At 32.5% G+C, this 21,095-nt stretch overlaps 1 protein-coding gene and 1 long non-coding RNA gene across 3 annotated transcripts; one reads left to right on the forward strand and one right to left on the reverse strand.

Moving 5' to 3' along the window:
- Positions 1 to 3,722: 3,722 nt before the first annotated feature.
- On the reverse strand, positions 3,723 to 7,541 carry LOC107025606. Its single transcript, XR_001457429.2, has 4 exons — positions 7,268 to 7,541; positions 6,363 to 6,439; positions 5,617 to 5,681; positions 3,723 to 4,271 (listed from the first exon to the last, which is right to left on the reverse strand). It is a non-coding gene; the product is annotated as an uncharacterized LOC107025606 (long non-coding RNA).
- A 3,224-nt stretch (positions 7,542 to 10,765) lies between these two features.
- On the forward strand, positions 10,766 to 18,067 carry LOC107026442 (ethanolamine-phosphate cytidylyltransferase-like). Of its 2 annotated transcripts, none has more exons than XM_015227406.2 (10): positions 10,766 to 10,911; positions 11,654 to 12,087; positions 12,825 to 13,060; positions 13,574 to 13,752; positions 14,816 to 14,887; positions 14,997 to 15,064; positions 15,213 to 15,333; positions 16,117 to 16,182; positions 16,332 to 16,454; positions 17,559 to 18,067. In XM_015227406.2, the coding sequence occupies exons 2-10, from the start codon at positions 11,735 to 11,737 to the stop codon at positions 17,628 to 17,630; spliced, it is 1,290 nt and encodes a 429-aa protein (XP_015082892.1). In that variant the 5' UTR covers positions 10,766 to 10,911; positions 11,654 to 11,734; the 3' UTR covers positions 17,631 to 18,067. The 2 variants fall into 2 exon arrangements, with proteins under 2 accessions (XP_015082892.1, XP_015082893.1); XM_015227407.2 differs by lacking the exon at positions 10,766 to 10,911 and adding an exon at positions 10,944 to 11,093 and having other exon boundaries at positions 17,559 to 18,063.
- The last annotated feature ends 3,028 nt before the right edge of the window (positions 18,068 to 21,095 follow it).

A 21,095-nucleotide genomic window follows, 5' to 3' on the forward strand; every position in this document is an offset into this window, starting at 1 on the left:
ACTTAACTACTAGCTACTCAAATGAAGTCTCATTAGTTTCAATACTAATTTGACAAAACATGGCATTTCTACACGTACAAAATAAATAATCATTCCAAAAAAAACTTCTATGCATATGATTATGTATTTAGGTAACAAGATTCTTTTATCTAAAATATTTGCAAAAGACACAAGCATCTTAATTAATCAAAATATTCAAAATTATCATCATCCTCAATTCCCTAGTACATTTTGAATTCGTCATTTCCTATGTGGAGGAGTTGTAGTCATCAACTTAGTAGATATCTTTTTATCACTTACAAAAGGTTGAGGATGAATACATGCAAAGAGAAACAAATATCAATAAACAAAAATATTGAAATTGAGAAAATCTCAAAAAATATACTCCATATGGTTAGCTTGTGATTCAACTAATCAAAAGTACCAAAGCTTAATGTATTTCCCTGGCCTACACAAACACTACTACTATTCGATAAGATGTTAATCTACCACTTAATGATGCAATAACACATATGTCGAATTAGAATTAAATCTATCCTTGTAGAAATGTCACTTTTAATATTAATCAAAAGTATGGTGTTGTCTTTCTTCTCCATTGTTGGGTTCACAAAATATGAGTAATAATTCACATACTTCTCAATATTTGTTTCGTTAAAAGAAATGTTATTTAAAACGGATAAATATTATTTATGTTCATTTCTAGAATATCTTGTACTCAATAATTTTCATTTGAACGCAAAATATTTTCTCTCCCAATTATTCTACGACATGATTAATGTATAAAAGTTGCACTTGGAAAATGTAAGAAGTCAATAGTCTTTTACATACAAAATAACAGCAAACAGAAGTTGAAAAGAACATACAAATATATTATAACAGAGATTTACTTGCCTCTTAAGAGACAAAAATAATTCAAATGCTAAAAATAAACTTACGGTCCGGTCTATTATCGATGCTTTTTTAAACTTAAGGTCAAGATGTTCAAAGGACAAATAAAAACATAGAGGAGGAGGATCCACTTCATGTTTTGGTTAAAAAATAGAATGGTAAGTATATTTCCAGGTTTTGGTAAACACCGTGTTCATAAATTCAATATTATGTAGTAAGCCAAAGAGAACATATCATAGACTGTAAGTATACCAAAGGAAAAGCTAAAATATCAATAATTAATAAGAGAATAATTAATAAAGAAATACAAGATATAAATGCAAAAAATTCAATTAAATATGTACATTTAGGAGGAACTGAAATATTAATAAAAGCATGTTTTAGAGAAGGAATAGATACACCTATAGAAATATATTTAGCAGATGACAGAATTATACAACCTATAGAAAAAAGTATAATAAGTGCAGTAAAAGGTAATTTAATATACCAAAAATTTAAATTTATAATAAGTGCTAATTACTCAGTAGCAATTAATGATAGAAACATTAAAAAATCATTAGTATTCTACGAAACAATTAAAAGTCATTCCATAAAGTTCATGTTAGATATATTTTTATCCTTTTTTTCCCCTCAATCCTAGTTTTGGTATTGTTGCTGAAGGTTTTACATAGGCAACGAAGTACTGAAATAATAATTGCAGATGTAAAAATTATTGAATACATACCTTAATAAAAATTCTTTCATAAATTTCCCTAGATGTCATTGGAAGGTTTTTTCAGTTTTTTTTTTTTTTTTTAGAAATGATGGCATTTTAGTTGACTCACTTCCATCAGTAAGATCAATTTAATAGTAGCGTTTGTTACAAATAATTTTTTTTTGTAAATAGAGGACTCATATGTATTATTATACTCAAATTTTCATGGAATAATAACCCTGCACACGTTACAAAATTTTACTTTGAAAAGTTAATAGTAGTGTTTTTTATGCTAAGACAAACAAAAGAGGGAAAAAATTGCATTGGGTGCACTCATATAGTAAGATGCTCATATACTCTGTTTTGACAATATTCCTATATTGATACAACTTACGTTACTTTAGGTATAACAATGTGTTGCAGCATTCGTACTCCTCTTGTTCGCTTATATATATGGTTAATATATATTATTCATGTATAAAAAGTTGTACTAGTTATACTATACATTATGACAGAAATTTTGTATTATGGAAAAGTCAACATAAATAATGCCATATTTGGTTTGGTAGGATTTCGATGTATAAAAGTCATTATATATTGATTTTATAGGGAGTTTGAGTTGCATTTTTTGTAATCATACATAATTGATGCAACATAACTTACAAGGATATCTATGTATAAGTAATGCAAGATAGAATGTGGAATAAAATATGTAGGTATTAGTTATATATGTATTAAATTAGTAAAGTACACATTTACCCCATTGATTTATTTTTAAATTTTTTTAATTGAAAACTTTACCTAACTATAATGTGTTTCTAACTTTTTTATTTTTATTTTTATTTTTTTTAGGGAAAACTACATAAATGAGTCTTAAACTCAAAATAATTACATGTTCATACCCCAATCCAAAGTGATATAAGAAATATTCTTTCTCTTAAAAAAATTACAGCATATACCTCATTCATTAAGGCAGATAATTTTCGCTTAACTGATACTAACTCAGCATATATATTGTCTTGGTATCATTAAGGCTGCTAGTTTCACTTAAGTGATACTAAATCAGTATATATATATATTGCATTGATATCATTAAGATTTTTTGGTTCAGAAATTACTCATTAGTCAATGATACTATAAGAGTATATGTATATTGTTGTGGTATCATTAGGGTTTCTTGTTCAGAATTACATAGTAGTCAATGATACTGTTAGAATATATGTATATTGTTGTGGTATCATTAAGTTTCTTGTTTAGAAATTACTCATTAGTCAATGATACTATAAGAGGATATATCATCCTTAATAGTATATATATATATATACTCTTATGGTATCATTGACTAATGAGTAATTTCTAAAAAAGAAACATTAATGATACCACAACAATATACATAGATTGATTTAGTATCAACTAAGTGAAATTATCAGCCTTAATAATATCAATACAATATATGATAGTGATTTAGTATCAGTTAAGCACAACTAGTTAGGGGGGTGTATATAATGTAATAATTTCGCGAGATATGAATATAAAAGGGTATATTTTTGTAATTATTTTGATTTTATGGGGTATTTAGCTAGCTTCCCCTTTTTTCATAACAAACAACCTTTTTTTTCATTCAAAATCTTAGTGAAATACTGGATTTCTTATCTCATGTCTGCTTTTCGTGAAAAATATCAATTGAAGTGGAGGGTTTCTTCAAACAACAAGGGGCTGGGTCAACTATTCAATCAAATGATATAAAACATGTTTTTCATCTCTTTTCAAGAAAAAAGTGGGATATTTCTTTGTAAAACTGTGCTCAATTTCATATGTGACAATTCCGCCAAGATCTCTTCGTTAGTTGGGGGAAGAATCCGCCCGAAATCGGATTTTTTAGGAACGTATCGAGAGAGAATTATATTTGGTTATACAATGTGTGGTTGATAAACAAGGATCGATTTTTTAGCAAGGTACAAAATGTATTGTCAAATATTCAAAATGATTTCACAAGATCTAGTTTCGTTCAGGTAACAGGTTCTATTTAATATTTATTGATATTACTAATTGGATTTATATATATTTGGTAATTATTTGGACTTTATTTGATCACCAAAGGATGTATTACAAAACTACAACCAAATTGAAATGTCGATTATATCACTCCACGTACCAACAAGAGGATCAAGAGCTTCTACTGGAGAGGTCTAGAGAGTCGATTAAACTTTATAGAGAAAATGGCCAAATGGCCTCCCAACCTATTACCGGATTTTCAGCTACACACTTATATTCTACGGGGATCCTATTACCTCCCTAACTATTTAAAATTAAAATTAAAATTATTACCTCCCTAAATGATTGTGCGGCAAAGTGAGTGTATTTCACTCGCTTTGAGAGAGTGAAGACCAAGGATTAACATTAAAAAAAAATATTTTTAATATTCTTTTCATTTTTTTTCTTTATTTGTTTTGATTTTTTTTAAAAAGAAGTCAAACTAAAACACCCAAATCAAATGAAAAATTAAAACTAACAAAATCAAAAGAAAAAAAAGTTACAGAACAATTTTGCAAACTATAATCCTTTCTTCCTCGGAGCTTCAAGCAACGGTTTGACGCCTGAGCAATGCCGCATTGATGCCGAAAAATCAAGGTATAGAGTTGAAGCCAATCTAAATCACATCAAACTTGAAACTCCCATCATCATAGATCTGCCATGAAAATAGCATAATAAGCTTAACATGTGTTATTATTTGATGGAACATACTAATCATATATTCGTGTTATATATTATTAAATATATTCCACATATTTAATTAACATGTGTTATTATTTTGTTTAGGTTATGAATTTATACATAATTCATATATTTGGTATATTAAAAATGTGAAAACAATATATATAACATATTGATAAAATATTTACCTATAGAAAATATAATATTATAATGCACTTGAAATATATTAAATTTATTTTGTTTTTTATAAGATATAAACATATAAATAATTAGCAAAATGAAAAAAAAAAGTCCCAATTAAGTATAGAGGGATCTTTTTCTTTATTTTTTTATTCAAAACATGTATAATTTATACTATTTTTCTTACTTATTTATTTGTAAATAATATATATTGATTTAATAACAAATTAAATATTTAATAATTAATAATTCATGTATTGTAATTTTGACCTAACGAAATAATACTTTTATAATTAATATGCACATAACTATACCCCTACCAATTTTAGTATAGTTTAATACAAATTATATCCATATATATTAAAATTTATACAAGCTAATTAGAATTCATACACACTTTCTAAATTTTAATAGGGAAAATATACAAGTACCCTCCTATGCTATGATCGAAATTGTCGAAATACACTTTAACTAAACTTAATGTCCTACTACCTCCTAATCCTTTTTTTTTTTTTTGTAATTTTGTGCAACTTTGATCCAAATATCTCCCTCGCCCCTCAATTGTGTGGAGTCACGGAGTGTGCCACCTTTTTCTTGTAATTTATACATAGCGCTTACGTGTGCCACATGACATTTAACAACTTCAGTTAGTAAGAAGCGTACTTTTAATCCAATTGTATGACCAAATGGTGGTTTTGAGTCAAAATATAGTTTAAGGATATACTCGAGTTATTTCAAATAATTTAGCGGTGTTTTTAGACCTTTTCCATTATTATAGATACTACACTAAACTGTCACGACCCAAAATGATTCGTGAGTGGCACCCACACTTACCTCCTTAGATGGACGAACCAACACATCTAAACCCCAACATATCTCAATAGTTCAACTATAAATAATATAAATAATGCGGAAGTTCCAAAACTTATTAAGCAACCAATTTAACTAAGTTTCTAAAGTTCAATACTTATCATCCCAAAATCTAATAGTCATCACGTCAAGGACATATATTTCCAAATTACCAAGCCTAAGAATGTTTAAGAAAACCAAAATAAGCAAAAAGATGGTCTATGTCCGAAATTCAAAGACATCAAGACGTGAATGAGAGAATCCAGCACGAGCTATAATTAATAGCTCACCCTGAACTCTGATGTGCTGGAGACTGGTTAGAGATGAGGGCGAGTCGTAGTCAATGGTACACTTGCTGCACTCCACAAAAGAACAGAGAAGAAAATACAAGTAGGGGTCAGTACAAGGAACACGTACTGAGTAGGTATCATCGGTCAACTCAAAATAATAATCAATATATATTGAATAATAATATAATATCAACTACAATACTTAACAGGTGGCAAGCAACAAAACACATGAACCATTGACAACAACAACATAACAGTTACACCATCAATCACAACATCAAGCACACTTATGAGGACTCATGGCTCCACATCATACTCATTTGGAAAATAGGTTCTTTGAGATTAGATATATTAAGTTACTTCAAGATTTCTTTCCTTTAATGTTATTGTGTCGGAACGTGACACTCCGATCCCTTATACCGTGTCGGAACGTGACACTCCGATCCCATAATACCGTGTCGGAATGTGACACTCCGATCCAATAATATCGTGTCAAAACGTGACACTGCGATCCAATTATCTCATTATTTTATTTTATCAAATCTTCATTATTCAAGGCATCATTTTAATAGAAAGGATTCAAGATTAGAAATTCAGTAGTCTCATAATTTTAAGCCAACCACAAACCACACAATCAAGACATACAACCACACCATCATGTACATAGGAGACTTTACAATATCACTTAATACATATCAATCGCTATTGAGAGTTTATCTATCAAATAGAAATAAACCATAACCTACCTCCACCGAAGAATTGAAGTCAAGTAACTACTTCTCCAATGCCTTTCCTTTCCTTATTGCCTCCGAACCTTTCCAATCTATCAAGTATATATATGCACAATTTGTAAGTTAACGAGTCTATAAACACTCAGATTAGTCTATGTTTAGCCTAGACCCAAAAACTCACCTATTTATATAATCAATTTCCCAAAATTCAAACCTAAGGGGTAGATCTTAATTCCTCCCATTATCATCACTTTAATGTAACTTATATAATATATTATACCTTATATTTAATTCCCTATCTCAATATATTGAGTTTTAGTTTAAACAATGGTAAACCTAAAACCACTGGTCACGATACCTGTGGCAGCTAACACATGAGACCACAATTGACTAACCAAAGAAACTAACAGGTATACAGAAACCCAGGAGACATTTTTAGAATATTTCACCTAATATAAATATTTAATAAGCTCCTCTAATTAATATATAAGGTTATGAACATAAAAATTAAAGAAGAATTTACTAAGATGACCCAACAACGTAACAAAGGGAAGAAATTATGATTATAATGTATACTGTGAAGATTTAAAAGTACTTCACTGCAATATATGCAAGCCAAGGTCTAACATACAGAAACCCAACTTTTCTATCACCTTTACCTGGCACCTGACAGCATTTATACCATGCCTAACTCACATGAACAACTAACACGTTTCCCATATAATTTTTATACCTCAACATTAACCAAATCAACCTAACTAATATTATCTAATTACGGTAAAATTCATTCATCTCAAATCACAAATTCCTACCGACATTATAATCACTAACATAAATTCTTGACCATCGAGATGTCAGAATTATCCCCCAATTATGTTACTGCCTTAACCCGAACAAACCCACAACAAATTGGTACGTACCATTTTCATATAACAAACTGTCAACTGCCCGATCAGCACGTTCCTCAACTTTGCACAATTCGATTTCTCTTTAATCTCTTTCCACTATTCATCATAAAGACCCACTAACGATAATTAATCCACGATTATACATGTTAACTATTAATAAAGAAGATTCCCTCTAATAGAACTCCAAGTTGATCTTTGGTGTAGCCGCACAGGTAAACCTTCCTCTCACTTGGTGTCTAAATTTCTTCTTTTCTACAGATTAGTTATCACCCTAATTGTATACTTTAAAATTNAGGTACATGGCGAACCCTGGGAAAGAGCATTGGGAAGCTGTGAAGTGGCTTCTGAGATATCTGAGAGGTACATCCAGTACTTCACTTTGTTTTGGCAAAGGCAAGGTGACTCTACAGGGTTTTGTGGATGCTGATCTTGGTGGGGATGTTGACTCGAGCAAGAGTACATCCGGGTACATTTACACCATAGGTGGAACAGTAGTGAGTTGGATGTCCAGGCTTCAGAAGTGTGTTTCTCTTTCATCTACTGAAGCTGAGTATGTGGCAATAGCTGAAGCTGGGAAAGAGATGATATGGCTGGCAGATTATCTTGAGGAATTGGGCAAGAAGCAGAGCGAGAAGATTCTTTACTCAGATAGCCAGAGTGCCATACAGTTGGTGAAAAATCCAGTCTATCATTCGAAGACAAAGCACATCAGAAGGCGATACCATTTCACTCGCAGGGCAGTGGAGGATGGTGATATGTGCTTGGAGAAGATGGAGGGTGCAAAGAACCCGGCAGACATGTTGACGAAATGTGTTGATGTTGGGAAACTGAGGTTATGTAAAACCTCGGTTGGTCTTCTGTAGTTGTTGCTACAGATGTTGCGGTGTGGTAAAGATGTTGATGATGAAGAGATTTTTTTTGAGAGTGTATTTTTTGGATGACTGAGTCAGTCTCCAAGTGGGAGAATTGTTAGCTAGTGGAGCCTGATTAATTTTAGGTTTTCCTATTTATTCTCTATTTTAGGTTTTCCTATTTATTCTCTATTTTAGGTTTTCCTATTTATTCTCTGTAACCAAAAATACTCTGATTTATTAATATAAATATACCTCACCGCTGTGGAAGTTTACTCACGGGGTTTTACCACGAAATATTGGGTTTTCTCTCTCTCTCTCTAGATTTCTCATCTCTTTCTCTTAAAAGTTCTTGTGTTCTTCATTCATCTAGTGTGTGTGCGTGAATTCGATCCTAACACAAAGTTCATCCAAACCCCTTGGCGAAAAACCGATTCGAATGAAAAATTACTTCCAATTTCGATAGTCAAATATGAAATTTCATCACCAGATTGATGCAACAGCTCGAACTTAATCACTCTCCTCTAATTTGCCATCAATTACTCGTAGATGTAATACCCTCATTTCTAAGTCTGTTCTTCTCCTTCTCCGCCAACAATGACAATGAAAAATAGAAAGAGTAAAAAAAAGAAAAACAAAAGCAAAATAATTGAAATTTGGAGGAGATAGAAGGACACGTGTACACTACAGGTGTTTATTCTCCGGTGAATATGGCTAAAAGGGTGTAGTACAATTTTTAATGCTGTTGGTACAACTTTCTAGAGCTGTATTGGTACTCCATGTTGTTGGATGTTTATTTTGTTGATTAGGGATACCGGTGATTTAATGAAAAGTTACTTTAATGTACACTTTAGGTTGCTCTTGGTACAACCATCTATTGCTGTGTTGGTATTTATTAATAAGGGGATATATACACACCCCACCCCGGCCTACCTTAAGTTTGTGTAATTTTAAGAAAATCAATTACTTTATGTATTACATTACTTTATAATGACGAACTCATTATTGAATTTTATCAATGCAATTTCTTAAATTAATCGAAGTACACATTTGAACTAATCATTTTTAATTAAGTATTTCTTTTTTTTAATATTTCAATTAAATACTTTTTAAGGTTTTTTTATACATAATCTTATTCGTATTTTAGTTAATGAAATTAACAATATAACATATAAAATCAAACGCTTCAAACTCAATAAATTATAATATTGAGAGATTATTGAGTAATAGCAAAATCATTTACGTAAAAGATACTTTTTTAACAAATATTTGATTCATTGGATTTAAATAAGTATTAAGTGTATAACATAAAATACATGTATAATTCAATGATAAATACAGTTAAATTAAAAAAAAACTTTCAATTTTAACCTTAATCCTTCTATATTAGATTCGAAAATTATACACACGCTAAAATTACTATTTAAATAACCTCAACAATACTTACATAGACTAAAATTTTCAAACTAGGGTGTGATTTAACTCTGTCGGTTCACTTTTAGTAAATGTGAAAATAAAAATTTATTTAATAATATAGATAACTAAATAAAAACGATTTAAAACGAACTATCGAAAAGAATAATTTCTAAAGTTATTATCTTTTTTCTAATAGCAAACAACTTCTATTATTTTTAAGAAAACAAAACAAATCGCAATAAAATCTGTTATACAATATTTGTTTTTAAAACTTTTTAAATTTAACTTGATCCTAAAATTAAAAATGGATTTTCTCCCTTAATTTTAGCGACTCAAGTGAGTTTTATTGCTTTCTATTCATACATTTTTAGTATTAAATAATATTAATTTAATAAAATAGTGTTCCTTATCAATAGAATCTTTCTTAAGAGTTTATTTTATATTTTTCATTTGTTGTTACATTAAAGTTCATTTATCAGAATTTGCTTCGTATAGATTTTTATTAAGAAAAAAGTATTTCTTATCAGATATTTTTTATACTTAAACTTCGATCCAAAATCTCTAATTATTATTATAATTTATGATACTCAAACTCAAACTCAATTTTTCTTAGTTAAATAAAAATATACCCTCCAATACATCACATCTACAATAGTTTTCTTAACAATTAATGTCAAACTCAATAGGGCTAGGCCTAAAATATAGAAAATCATTCCAACTGAAATTTTTCGTGATTTGATGTTCAATAATTTAATATTTTGTATGATATTTGGAAGTAAAATTTTAATATTATGATATTTGAGTTTGGGTTTAGTATGCGACAATAATATCAATATTTACTTAATAAAGGTCATATATCAACATATCTATTACTCATTGTGCAAGTTCTAAGAGAAAGTTAAAGAATACACATAAACAATCCAAATAGATATACATTTTAGTTGTATCAATTAGTTTTTCTTGATGTCTTCTTACTTGTTGATCTTCTATAATATCGTGTCTCCACATAAGAAATAAAGATAATTGGAAAAATAACATAACTTTGTAATACAATCGACTATAACTTCAATACGATACTATCAAATATCATACTAAACCAAAATTTCTTTACCGTATATCATATTATCCACCAAAATTTTTAAAAATTAATATTTACTATCTACTTTTACCATTAATTATCAAATTTGAAATTTAAAAACTCCGAATCGAATATTGGAAGTCCAATATAGGATAGTAACAAAATTAAGTCCCCACACTAGTACATATAAATGCAAAAAAGAAACAAACAAACATATTACTACTACTATTATGATATTTGTGAATCTCCTTAACAATTAAGGAAGAAGAAAGGAAGAAGAAACAAGAAAAGGGTAAAAAGGAGGAAGAAAGGTTAAGATTCGATCTGCCATAAACACACACTCTCTCTCTTTTTGATTTTTAAATTCGTTTTTTTGGGATTCTGATTCGGATGTGGCGTTAATTTCAATGTGAAATACTGTAACAAATCATATACTCTTATCATTGTTTCACTATTACTCGAAATTCTCAACTTCATCATCATCCTCCTTCAGGTTCATTCATTTTTTTTTTGCAATACCCATTTTGGGTGTTTTTGTTATTGTGGATTTTTTTAGTTTAACATATTGCATTGTGTTTGGAATTGGAGTTTTGATGAATGAATCTTTATGTCATATGCAGATCTTATTTTCTGATTGTTTTGCTTGATTTTTAAGTAAGTAGTAACAATAAAGTTTGTATCTTTGGTCATTTTGTTGCCTAATTTGTGAGAATTATTGATAATATTCATCTAATTTGGTTTGCATAGGTGATGGGGTTAAGATTATGCTCTTTTTCAGCTCAAATCAAACTGAAAAGATTGTAGAATATTGTTTTGAGGATACCCAGTTCATGTGATTCACTTTTTTGGCTGTGCTAATTCTTGAATTATGCTTGATTTTGGTTTTTTCTGGTTAAAGGGGATGATTGGGGTTTTCTATTGCTGAAATGATTAGATTTGATTAATTAGGTATGGGTTGAAAGGGGATTGTTGAATCTTGTTTGGATAAAAGATTGATCTCCATAATTCATTTAACTTTCTTTTGGCTTTTTTGCTTGTTGCTTTTAATTGCAGGGCCTCTCTTCCTCTCTTGTAGTATAAAGAGGCCCTCAAGGAGTGTGAGAGGGTAGGAGGAAGGGAGGAGGTCAATCATCAATGGATTTCGAAAGCAACAATTGGGTTTGGGAAGGGATGTATTACTATCCACGCCTTTTTGGTGGAATCATGCTGACTGCAGCATTGCTCGGGTTATCCACGAGTTATTTTGGTGGGATCAGTGTTCCTACGCTACTTTATCCTTTTCCTTATCTAAGTATCTTCTATAAAAAGAAGCATGAGAAGAAGCGTGTTCGTGTTTATATGGATGGTTGTTTTGACCTGATGCACTATGGCCATGCAAATGCTTTGAGACAAGCAAAAGCATTGGGAGATGAACTGGTAGTTGGGGTTGTCAGTGATGAGGAAATCATAGCTACTAAGGGTCCTCCAGTTTTGTGCATGGAAGAAAGGTATGTGTAGATTGCCATTTTTTTCAACTCCTGTAAATGTTTTAACTTTTACTACCATCTGTGAAATATCTTGCTCAAGGATAAAGGGAAAGAGTATTGATATGCTCTGAGCTCTACTTTTCAGTCTTAACTGTAGGAATGTGTTTATATTATCCTATATATGGTTCATGAAGGTTCCAGTTCATAACGGTATAGCCTTTTTAAATCCAGAGTTATTGGTGAAGGATGTTGCTAGGGATCATTGACATATGTATTGATTAGAGTTATCGTGTTCTTCCAGCTCCCTCTCCGAGCTTGATGGTTGTAACTGGAAAAGCCTAATAGGGTAGTCTGTTAGCAGTAACAAGTCTATCTATGGTTTCTTGTAATTGCTTTTTGACTTTGTAGTATGACGAGCCTAACAAAATGATGTTAAGATTATTTGAGACATAAAGGGGACTATTGTGGAGAGTTATTTAAACTTTATGTATCTTTCCCTACAGTATTTGCTTCTGTTTACCTGTTTGCTGATTTATCTATTTATTATTTTCCTTCTTAGTTTATCTGGTGTGAGATCGTGCTGTGTTTAATAGTTTAAACTTACGTACTTGTATTACAAAAGATTTACTTCAAGCACATGATCAAGTCTGTAGTTCCATTTATTTCATTCATTTTCTTATGGGGAAACACTTTCGTGCGTTTTAGCTCTTTCAGTTAACTGGAAGTTTTGTATGTCACTAATTTGAGGTCCTCTACAGACTTGCTCTTGTTAGTGGCTTGAAGTGGGTGGATGAAGTGATTTCCAGTGCTCCTTATGCAATTACTGAAGACTTCATGAACCGTCTATTCAATGAGTATAAGATTGACTACATTATACACGGTGATGATCCCTGTCTACTTCCAGATGGAACTGATGCTTATGCCCTAGCCAAAAAAGCTGGTCGGTACAAGCAAATCAAACGAACTGAGGGTGTCTCCAGCACAGACATTGTAGGTACTGCATCTCTCCTTTCTCCATGAGTTCTGAAAGTTTTGATCTGTTGCAAAGCATCTTCGCCAAATGAGTTGTATAAAAGAACAGAGTTTTTCTCTAAATTGCTTTTCCCACAAGTGCTATATGTATATATATATATCTACATGTGTATATACAGTATGTATATGGTAGAAACTTACCAAGGCAATTGATCTCCCAATTTCTCTGCTCTTCTTCTGCCTTCAATATTTTGATTGTCAGCAAAGCATGCTCCTCGATGCTATTTGAAAATCTATTTTTTCTGCCCGAGTCTCCTCTTATGGTTCCCAGTAGCACTTTTTATTTTCCTGAAAGTATCAATTGCTCCCAAATTGATTTGCCAAAAACTAGTGAATGAGAATAGAACAAACATACCTTTTTTGAAGTCTTCCAAAACTAAAAGAAGCATTGTTTCCACGAATCACATACTGTCTAAGAGCAATGAGATTAATATTTGGTTTTGGTGATGCTTGTTTTGAATCACATTTTTTGTAGGGAGGATTCTTTCTGCTTCTAGAAGTGGAGATTCTCCTCAAGATTGCTCCAATTCAACTCCGGTTGGCGAAGTCGATGATATCAAAAATAAATTTGGTGCTGAAAAACAGGCTAAGGGTGGTCAGATGTCTCATTTTTTGCCCACTTCAAGACGAATTGTGCAATTTTCAAATGGCAAGGTACCCTAAGTTGTACTCTTTGTGAAACTTCATGTTATACTGGAGTATGTTTGCTTTCTTCTTGTTGAGTTCAAACCTGAACTTTTGAGTATTACTTTGAAGGATAAATCAACTGTATAACAAAATTTCTTTGGAGAATTTATTTCTGAATGAATACTTTATGGCAATTAAAATAGTTTAACATGAAGATACCATTGCCCTTTCTTTTGCCACGGTTGGGACTTTTTCAAAGAATTTCTCTAGATGACACTTTAAATGGAGAATATTATAGTGATGACTTTAACTTAAATATAAACCTTGCTTTTGGGCAGGTCGAGTCTGATAATCCCTTCTAATAATTAAAGCATGCTAGATGGCTTTGAGAAAACTATTTGAAATCTCTCACAATTACTTCCCATATTACATGTGCAACCTCCTGACGAGAAGTTTAATATAAATTATTAAGGAAGAGTCTTCAATGAGTGTGTCTTATGCTAAATCTCCTTAATGTATTTTTTAACATCTTATTAGCAACAAGAGCTATGCCTCAAACAAAAAGCTAGTTGTGGTTAGTTATATGAATCCTTAGAATTCATTTCCCTCTGCTTTGACCCATTTCACCATCAATATAATCTTTTTTAATTCCCAATCCCATCCATTATTTTTTTTTCACATTTTATGAAATTCAAAGTTTACAAGCACACAAGTGTATACATGGTTATCTAGTAGAATCAAGTTAGGTGTAGGCGCGGCTATAAGGAGATTATAGATGACTAAAGAATATCGAGCTACACTGGTTAACTTAATAAAAACTATGATACTCTATTATAAACCTGATTCAATTTTTTTTGGGAGAACGCAATTTCTTATGGATTGAACGTCGCTTTTGTTAACGTAAATGTATCCTTCTGAAGTTGAAACAAGGAAGGAAGATGATAGAATTTTTGCTTCATACAGAGCCATGATCATGATGGTTGTCGAAGCTGACTAAATCTTGTTCACCTTTATTCTGATAATTTTAGTGTAACCTTCTCTTTTCTTGGAGAGGCAAACATAAATATTTGTATACTATTTCAATTCGTAGGGGCCTGCGCCTAATTCTCGAGTGGTGTACATTGATGGTGCATTTGACCTTTTCCATGCTGGACATGTTGAGGTAAGGACTTTTTGTAAAGGTTTATTTATGTTGTCATTTCATGGCACTGGTTTCAGGCTATCCTGCATCAAAATAACTTTACCCATAAGTTATTTTTTCCCTTCCTCAGATTCTAAAAAGTGCAAGGCAGCATGGAGATTTTCTTTTAGTTGGTATTTATCCTGACCAGACTGTCAGGTACATGGTATTACTGTTTTGATCTATGTTCTTAGACCACCCATTAATTGAGCCTGCTTTCTAATATAATCGTAATTTTTGTTTTTCAAATTTCCATAATTTGTACTGTAAGCTCTATTGAATGAAAATTACTTCTAATTTCTTGTAGTGAACTTCGTGGACATCAGTATCCACTGATGAATCTGTATGAGCGTAGTCTTGGTGTACTTGCATGCCGTTATGTTGATGAGGTTATCATTGGTGCCCCTTGGGAAGTAACTCAGGATATGGTATGCTTATTTACAGCTACATCTGTATGTCTCCCTTAGTTTTGCACTTAGTAGTCTCATAAATATAGGACTACTTATCAGAAAAGAGCACCACATCTCTTTTTAGAGGGTTCCAGGTGTGTTCATTTGTTAATATGAGAAAGGAAAAAAAGAAGCATTTGTTTTTATTTGGATATTTGGAAAAACAGAAGCTTTCCCAAGAACCGTGTGAACTGCAACATTATTTTGGGGCTTTATCCCAATTGTTAGGAAAAGAGAAGGCCGGTGTCTAAAAAATGTATCAATTGGATCCATGTTAGTGTCTGATAAATTCCTATTTGTTGTGCACTTTTTGGTATCTAAGTCATATCAAATTGCTGGACCACATAATGAGTTCAGACTTATTCTTTCCCTTTAACTGATGATTATATTGTTAATCCTTCATGGCTTCACCATGATCTTAAACCAGTTTGATGCTTGATCCAGGACCATACCACGGCTAACATGGTACATTGGCATGACACTTATCCATTTTTCTATGATTGGAAGTGTGATGCTCTATCATTTGAGCTCATAAATAGTGCTGTACACAGCACTCCTGAAAGATGCTGCATGATGCAAAAAATTAAAATAAAAAGCAGATGTTAATGTGTTTGTCACTTCTTGCACAGGGTTTTGTATTTAACTAGTTAGTTAGGTGTTGTCCCTAGATTCCTATGTTTCAACTAGATGGAAATAGAAAAAGAAAATTGTGTGTCTTTCTTGTTGCTGATTCATTCTTTCCTTTTGTTTGGCATGGCTTAGATAACAACTTTCAACATTTCTTTGGTTGTACATGGAACAGTTTCTGAGAGCAACTTTTCCACGGAAGTAAGTCTATACACTATTTGGTTGTTCCATCCTACAACTTTATGTTTTTAATTGACCACTAGAAAAAAAGAGGGCTTGATGTTTTCCAAACTGATGAGCAATATAATATGGAGAAGCATGTTATAAATGAAATATTTTCTCTGATACAGGGAGGACAGGACCCATATGCAGTTCCTAAAAGCATGGGAATCTTCCAAGTAATTGAGAGCCCTAAAGATATTACAACTTCTTCAGTTGCTCAAAGAATCATCGCTAACCATGAGATTTATGTGGTATGTTGCATTAAGCATTCTCTAGCTACCTAGTTTTTCTTGGATTTCTCCAAGGCTGTTTAGTTTTCTGATCAGCTACTTACAATTTTGGATTTTGAGCTTTGGTGCTTCTGTTCGCATTTTTACACATACACTAAGGGGTTGTTTGGTAGAGTGTGTGGATTTAATACCTGCACTAGCATGATTAAAGACCCGATTACCCCTCAAAAGCTTTTACATCTTGTACATCATAATTTTGAAGGATATTTTTGTAAATAAATATTTTATGCAATACATACTATATTTGATACACCAAATCAAACAATGCATAAGAAATAATCCATGCATAACTAATGCAAGCATAACTAATACAAATACTAATACACTCTATTGAGCATTATCTTTATACACTACCAAACGATCCCCTAACACATTAATTGACAGATAAATGACTTTACAAGTTCTTATCTCTGGCGAGATTTCTCTTCAGCGGTTAAGCTTTCTCATTTAAAGTGACATAATTTGGATTTTGGGTCTCTAAGCTTGTGTGTACCCCCAAACAAAGATGTCTTGCCATCGTAATAACATAGGTTTGCTGGAATTCTTTTATGAGCTATGCTTTTAGTCCTTCCTCTTTGAGGCGAGGCGTTTGAAATCTTACCGATATACCATTACCTCTGGAAGTTTCTCAATTTNCCCCCCCCCCAAAAAAAAAATGATTTTTTTTTTATACATGAAGTAGATACGTCCATGGATAAAGTTATGCATTTAGGTCCCTTTCTTAGTTACTGGTTCATGTAGTCCTGAATGTTGATCAACTATGATGGTATATAATATTGGAGATCAGCAATACTATTAGTTCAAGGAGCTTACCATAAATTTCATAAGTTTCTCCCATATGTTTTGGGAGAAACTTATCCACAAAGAAGCTAGCAATGGTTGATTGGACCGAGATGGCTATATTGTTTTCAGTTCCTTCAACTATTATATCAAAATTGGTTGATCGATTGATCCAACTTGTACAAAAGAATGACTAATCATGTTAGATACCCAATCCCTTCTTAATTTAGCATCTCTAAGCTCTTTTAGCAACTTTCATGAATGATGGCTTGTTGACTTATGCAGAAAAGAAATACCAAGAAAGCAGCAAGCGAGAAAAAATACTATGCGGAAAGGAAGTATGTATCTGGTGATTAAGTTTTACTTCCATTGTTCTGGCCCTCGTGTAGCTGACTTGTACTAGGCGAAGTTGCTCCCTTTCTGAGGTAGTTGTTCCTGTACTTTTGTATTTGAAAGATGTATGAACAAAGAAGGGAACAAGATATAAGAAGAAAATACCTACCCTAGACAGAAGAGCTAGAAGTTTTTGGTTCTATTTTTCATTTATTTTGGCTGTAACCTTCCTCCTCGGTGAGTTGCCGAAGATGGTTAAGCTAATTTCCTAATCTCAGGAATCACAAATTGATTGTTGTATTAATAGTTAATTTAAGTTCCATTTTAAAAATTTCAAGCAGTTTGACTTGACTGCCTCTGTACATAAACTAGGTCTTGATTCTGTTATTCTTTTTGTCATAAAATTTTGATGATTATAACTTTATAAAGGATTCCTTTTGGGATGTGATTGGATCTATAAATGATTTTGCCCATGTATTCTGTTAAATTAATAGAATTTGCAGCAATAGATCATTTTTTCTGTACTCTTATCGTATGAGTTAATGATCAATTAGTGTTGACTGTTGATCTATGTATAAACTTAACTTGTTTAGCTAATCTGGATGCAAGCTTGCCCTGTACGCACAGTTTTGAACAATTTATCTCAGGACACTTCACTGATTTGGTTGAGAAATTCTCTGATTACATTCCATCCAGATTGAATAAATGCAGCATAGCACATATCAAACATATTTTGCTATAGAAATTTCATTTCACTTGACAAATCCAGTGAGACCTAACCCTCCTTCCCTTTTGGGTCTACACTCTACAGATAAATTCCCAGGCCACTAGAGGGCACCTAGTGGTGACATATTGCTGTGAGCACATGTCTAGGCAATAGAAACATGGAAGACCAGTAACTATGAATGCGCAGCAACACTGAATTTATCAATAGCAACATGCCTACTTAAGATAGGTTCATTGAATCCTAGCTTCTAATTCTCGCTGTTAGTTATCAAACAACACTTCACAGTCCATCTTGGACAACTTTTTTGGAGAGATAGGTATCTCCAGATACCTAAATGGTAGTGTACCTCTTTTATACCCTGCCATCCTATATACACTATCTCTCCATATTTGAACAGAATATGTTTGATTTGGATACATTTGTTGTTAGTCCTGAAGCATTAGAAAAGTTTTTGAGGCCCCTGAGCACAAGTACTCCATACATATGACAAGTAATAAGGGGGAGACTGAGAGTCTCTCTTCCTCAATCCGTTTCTCTTTGTTGTTCCAATACCAGCCTCCATCATTTGCTAGTGTATACTGTTGTGATAGAGTTCATAGTCCATTTTATGAACCGAGGTGAAAAATTCATAGCATGTAGCATCCCATCAGGAATTTCCATTCAACTGGATGATATGTGTTCCTCAAGTCTAGCATAATTAGGCAATTCTTTGTTGTCTGCTTGCTGTTAAATAACAAAAGCACTTTGACTTTCTAAGATGATGTCTGATAGTATTTGCTTGAGCCTATTGCATAACACTGTAGGGATTGCCTTATAGATTGTGTTGCAACAGATAATTGGTCTGTAATCTCCCATTTCCTCAGCATGATCAGTATTAGGAATTACTCTAATCACTGTCTTGTTCCATATTTTTAGTTTGTTTTAACACTAACAAATTCCTTCATAGCTGCCACTAGATCCTCTATAATTATTTGCTTAACTATCTTTGAAAAACTCACTCCCATACCCATCTGGTCCTGGGGTTTTGTCACCTGAAATAGCCCACAAGGCATGTCTCACTTCTGTCTCAGTGAATCCTGGTTCCAGCATGATTCTTTGTTCTTCAAACAATAATCTTCTCTACTGTACTACATTACTGCATATATGCTCTCTGTTAGCTGTATATTTTCCCAATACATTAGTATAAAATCTTACAAAAGCAGTACTGATGTTGTCAATTCAATACGTGTTTACCCCGTTGAATATTCAATGGTAAAGATCCTATTCTTTTCCTTCTAACTTTTAGCATGCTGTGGAAGAGCTTTGTGTTCTAATCTCCATTGTGCAGCCATTGAATATTGTCCTGGCCTCTTAGCATGTCCTACATTCCCTTGTATATGTTGTTTCATCAGTGATCATTTCTATATTCATGGGGTCCCTTTGTAGTTTTATTTGACAGTCTGTAAGTCTGTTTATTTGTTGTTGTAAAGTCAGTGTTGTATATATTGTTGCAAAGTCTGTGTTTATTTCAACATTTTATTTTTTGGTTTTCCACCCTGTGTTCGATGCTCTCATCCAATCTCATGTTTATTGTTCCATTTCAAAAATGAACCTGAGGATTTGGGTTCTTGTTGGCCACATTTTGCAATATACTTCTTGAGTTCCCTAATTTCAGAAATAGTCATTGAACTCCCAATTCTCTCATCTATGTTAGCTGATGTCGCTCAAATGACACTTTTAAGTTGGTATCGTGAGTTTCCGCCTATCTAGATGTGCCAAAGATTGAGGACTATGAGGGTACTGCTATCCCCCCGTTCAAGAGAAACCCCGAAGACTCAAATTTTTTGCTAGCTTTGAAACAGGGGCCAAAGGAAAGAGGAAAATGACCGACTACAAGATCAGGTATACCAATTTGGAGAAAACCTTGGAGCTCGGGTATTGATATATTCTATCAAGAGAAAGGAGGCAGACTGGTAAGAAGGCCAACCTACCAACAAGATTGTGATCAAATTTCACAGAGAGTATGACGATGAATTATAATTTATGCAAATTTAGTCTATGATCACTATTTCAAATGAGGGGTTTGTTGAGAATATTTATAATCTATGCTTATAATTTATGCAAATTTAGTCTATGATCACTATTTCAAATGAGGGGTTTGTTGAGAATATTTATAATCTATGATTATGATTACGATTACGTTGTTTCAATAATTCAAGAACTGGAGTTCTGGTTCCCTAGATGCCACTATTTAAAATTAATGAATCTATACATCTTCAAAAGTCTTTTAATTCAACTAGAAGAATTTCACCCTAAGTCTTTTATGCATTTGGGTGTGTGCTATGTAACATTATCACAAGTTTCATATTAGTTGTTGTTATATTCTAGGTGTTTTGATGATCCTCACAAATGCAGGGACCTGGTTCCTGGCAGAGTGCTCTCGTTCCGATACAAATCGGGTACAGTCATAAAAGCTGTCATGTCAGGTGGTAGGTGAAAAGTGCAGTATCCTACACCAATAAGAAGAGCGAACGAGATTGTATGTTTCAGTATCTCGCAAATGTAGGGACCTGGTACCAGACAGAGTTTCCTCCATCAGATACATAATTGGTTACAGCTGTAAAGCTGTCACGTCAGAGGTTGGTAAGGCGTCAGTGTACTACACCAATCAGAATGGAGGAGGGTGTTTGTCCAACGGATAATAACTCTTTATGTTTGATACTTTTAGCATGACAAACACCATATTATATTCATTCATCCAAAGAAGGAAGTCAGCCAGCAAG

This window comes from Solanum pennellii, chromosome 7 (assembly GCF_001406875.1).
Source record: "Solanum pennellii chromosome 7, SPENNV200".
In the NCBI taxonomy this organism is placed as follows: Eukaryota; Viridiplantae; Streptophyta; class Magnoliopsida; order Solanales; family Solanaceae; genus Solanum; species Solanum pennellii.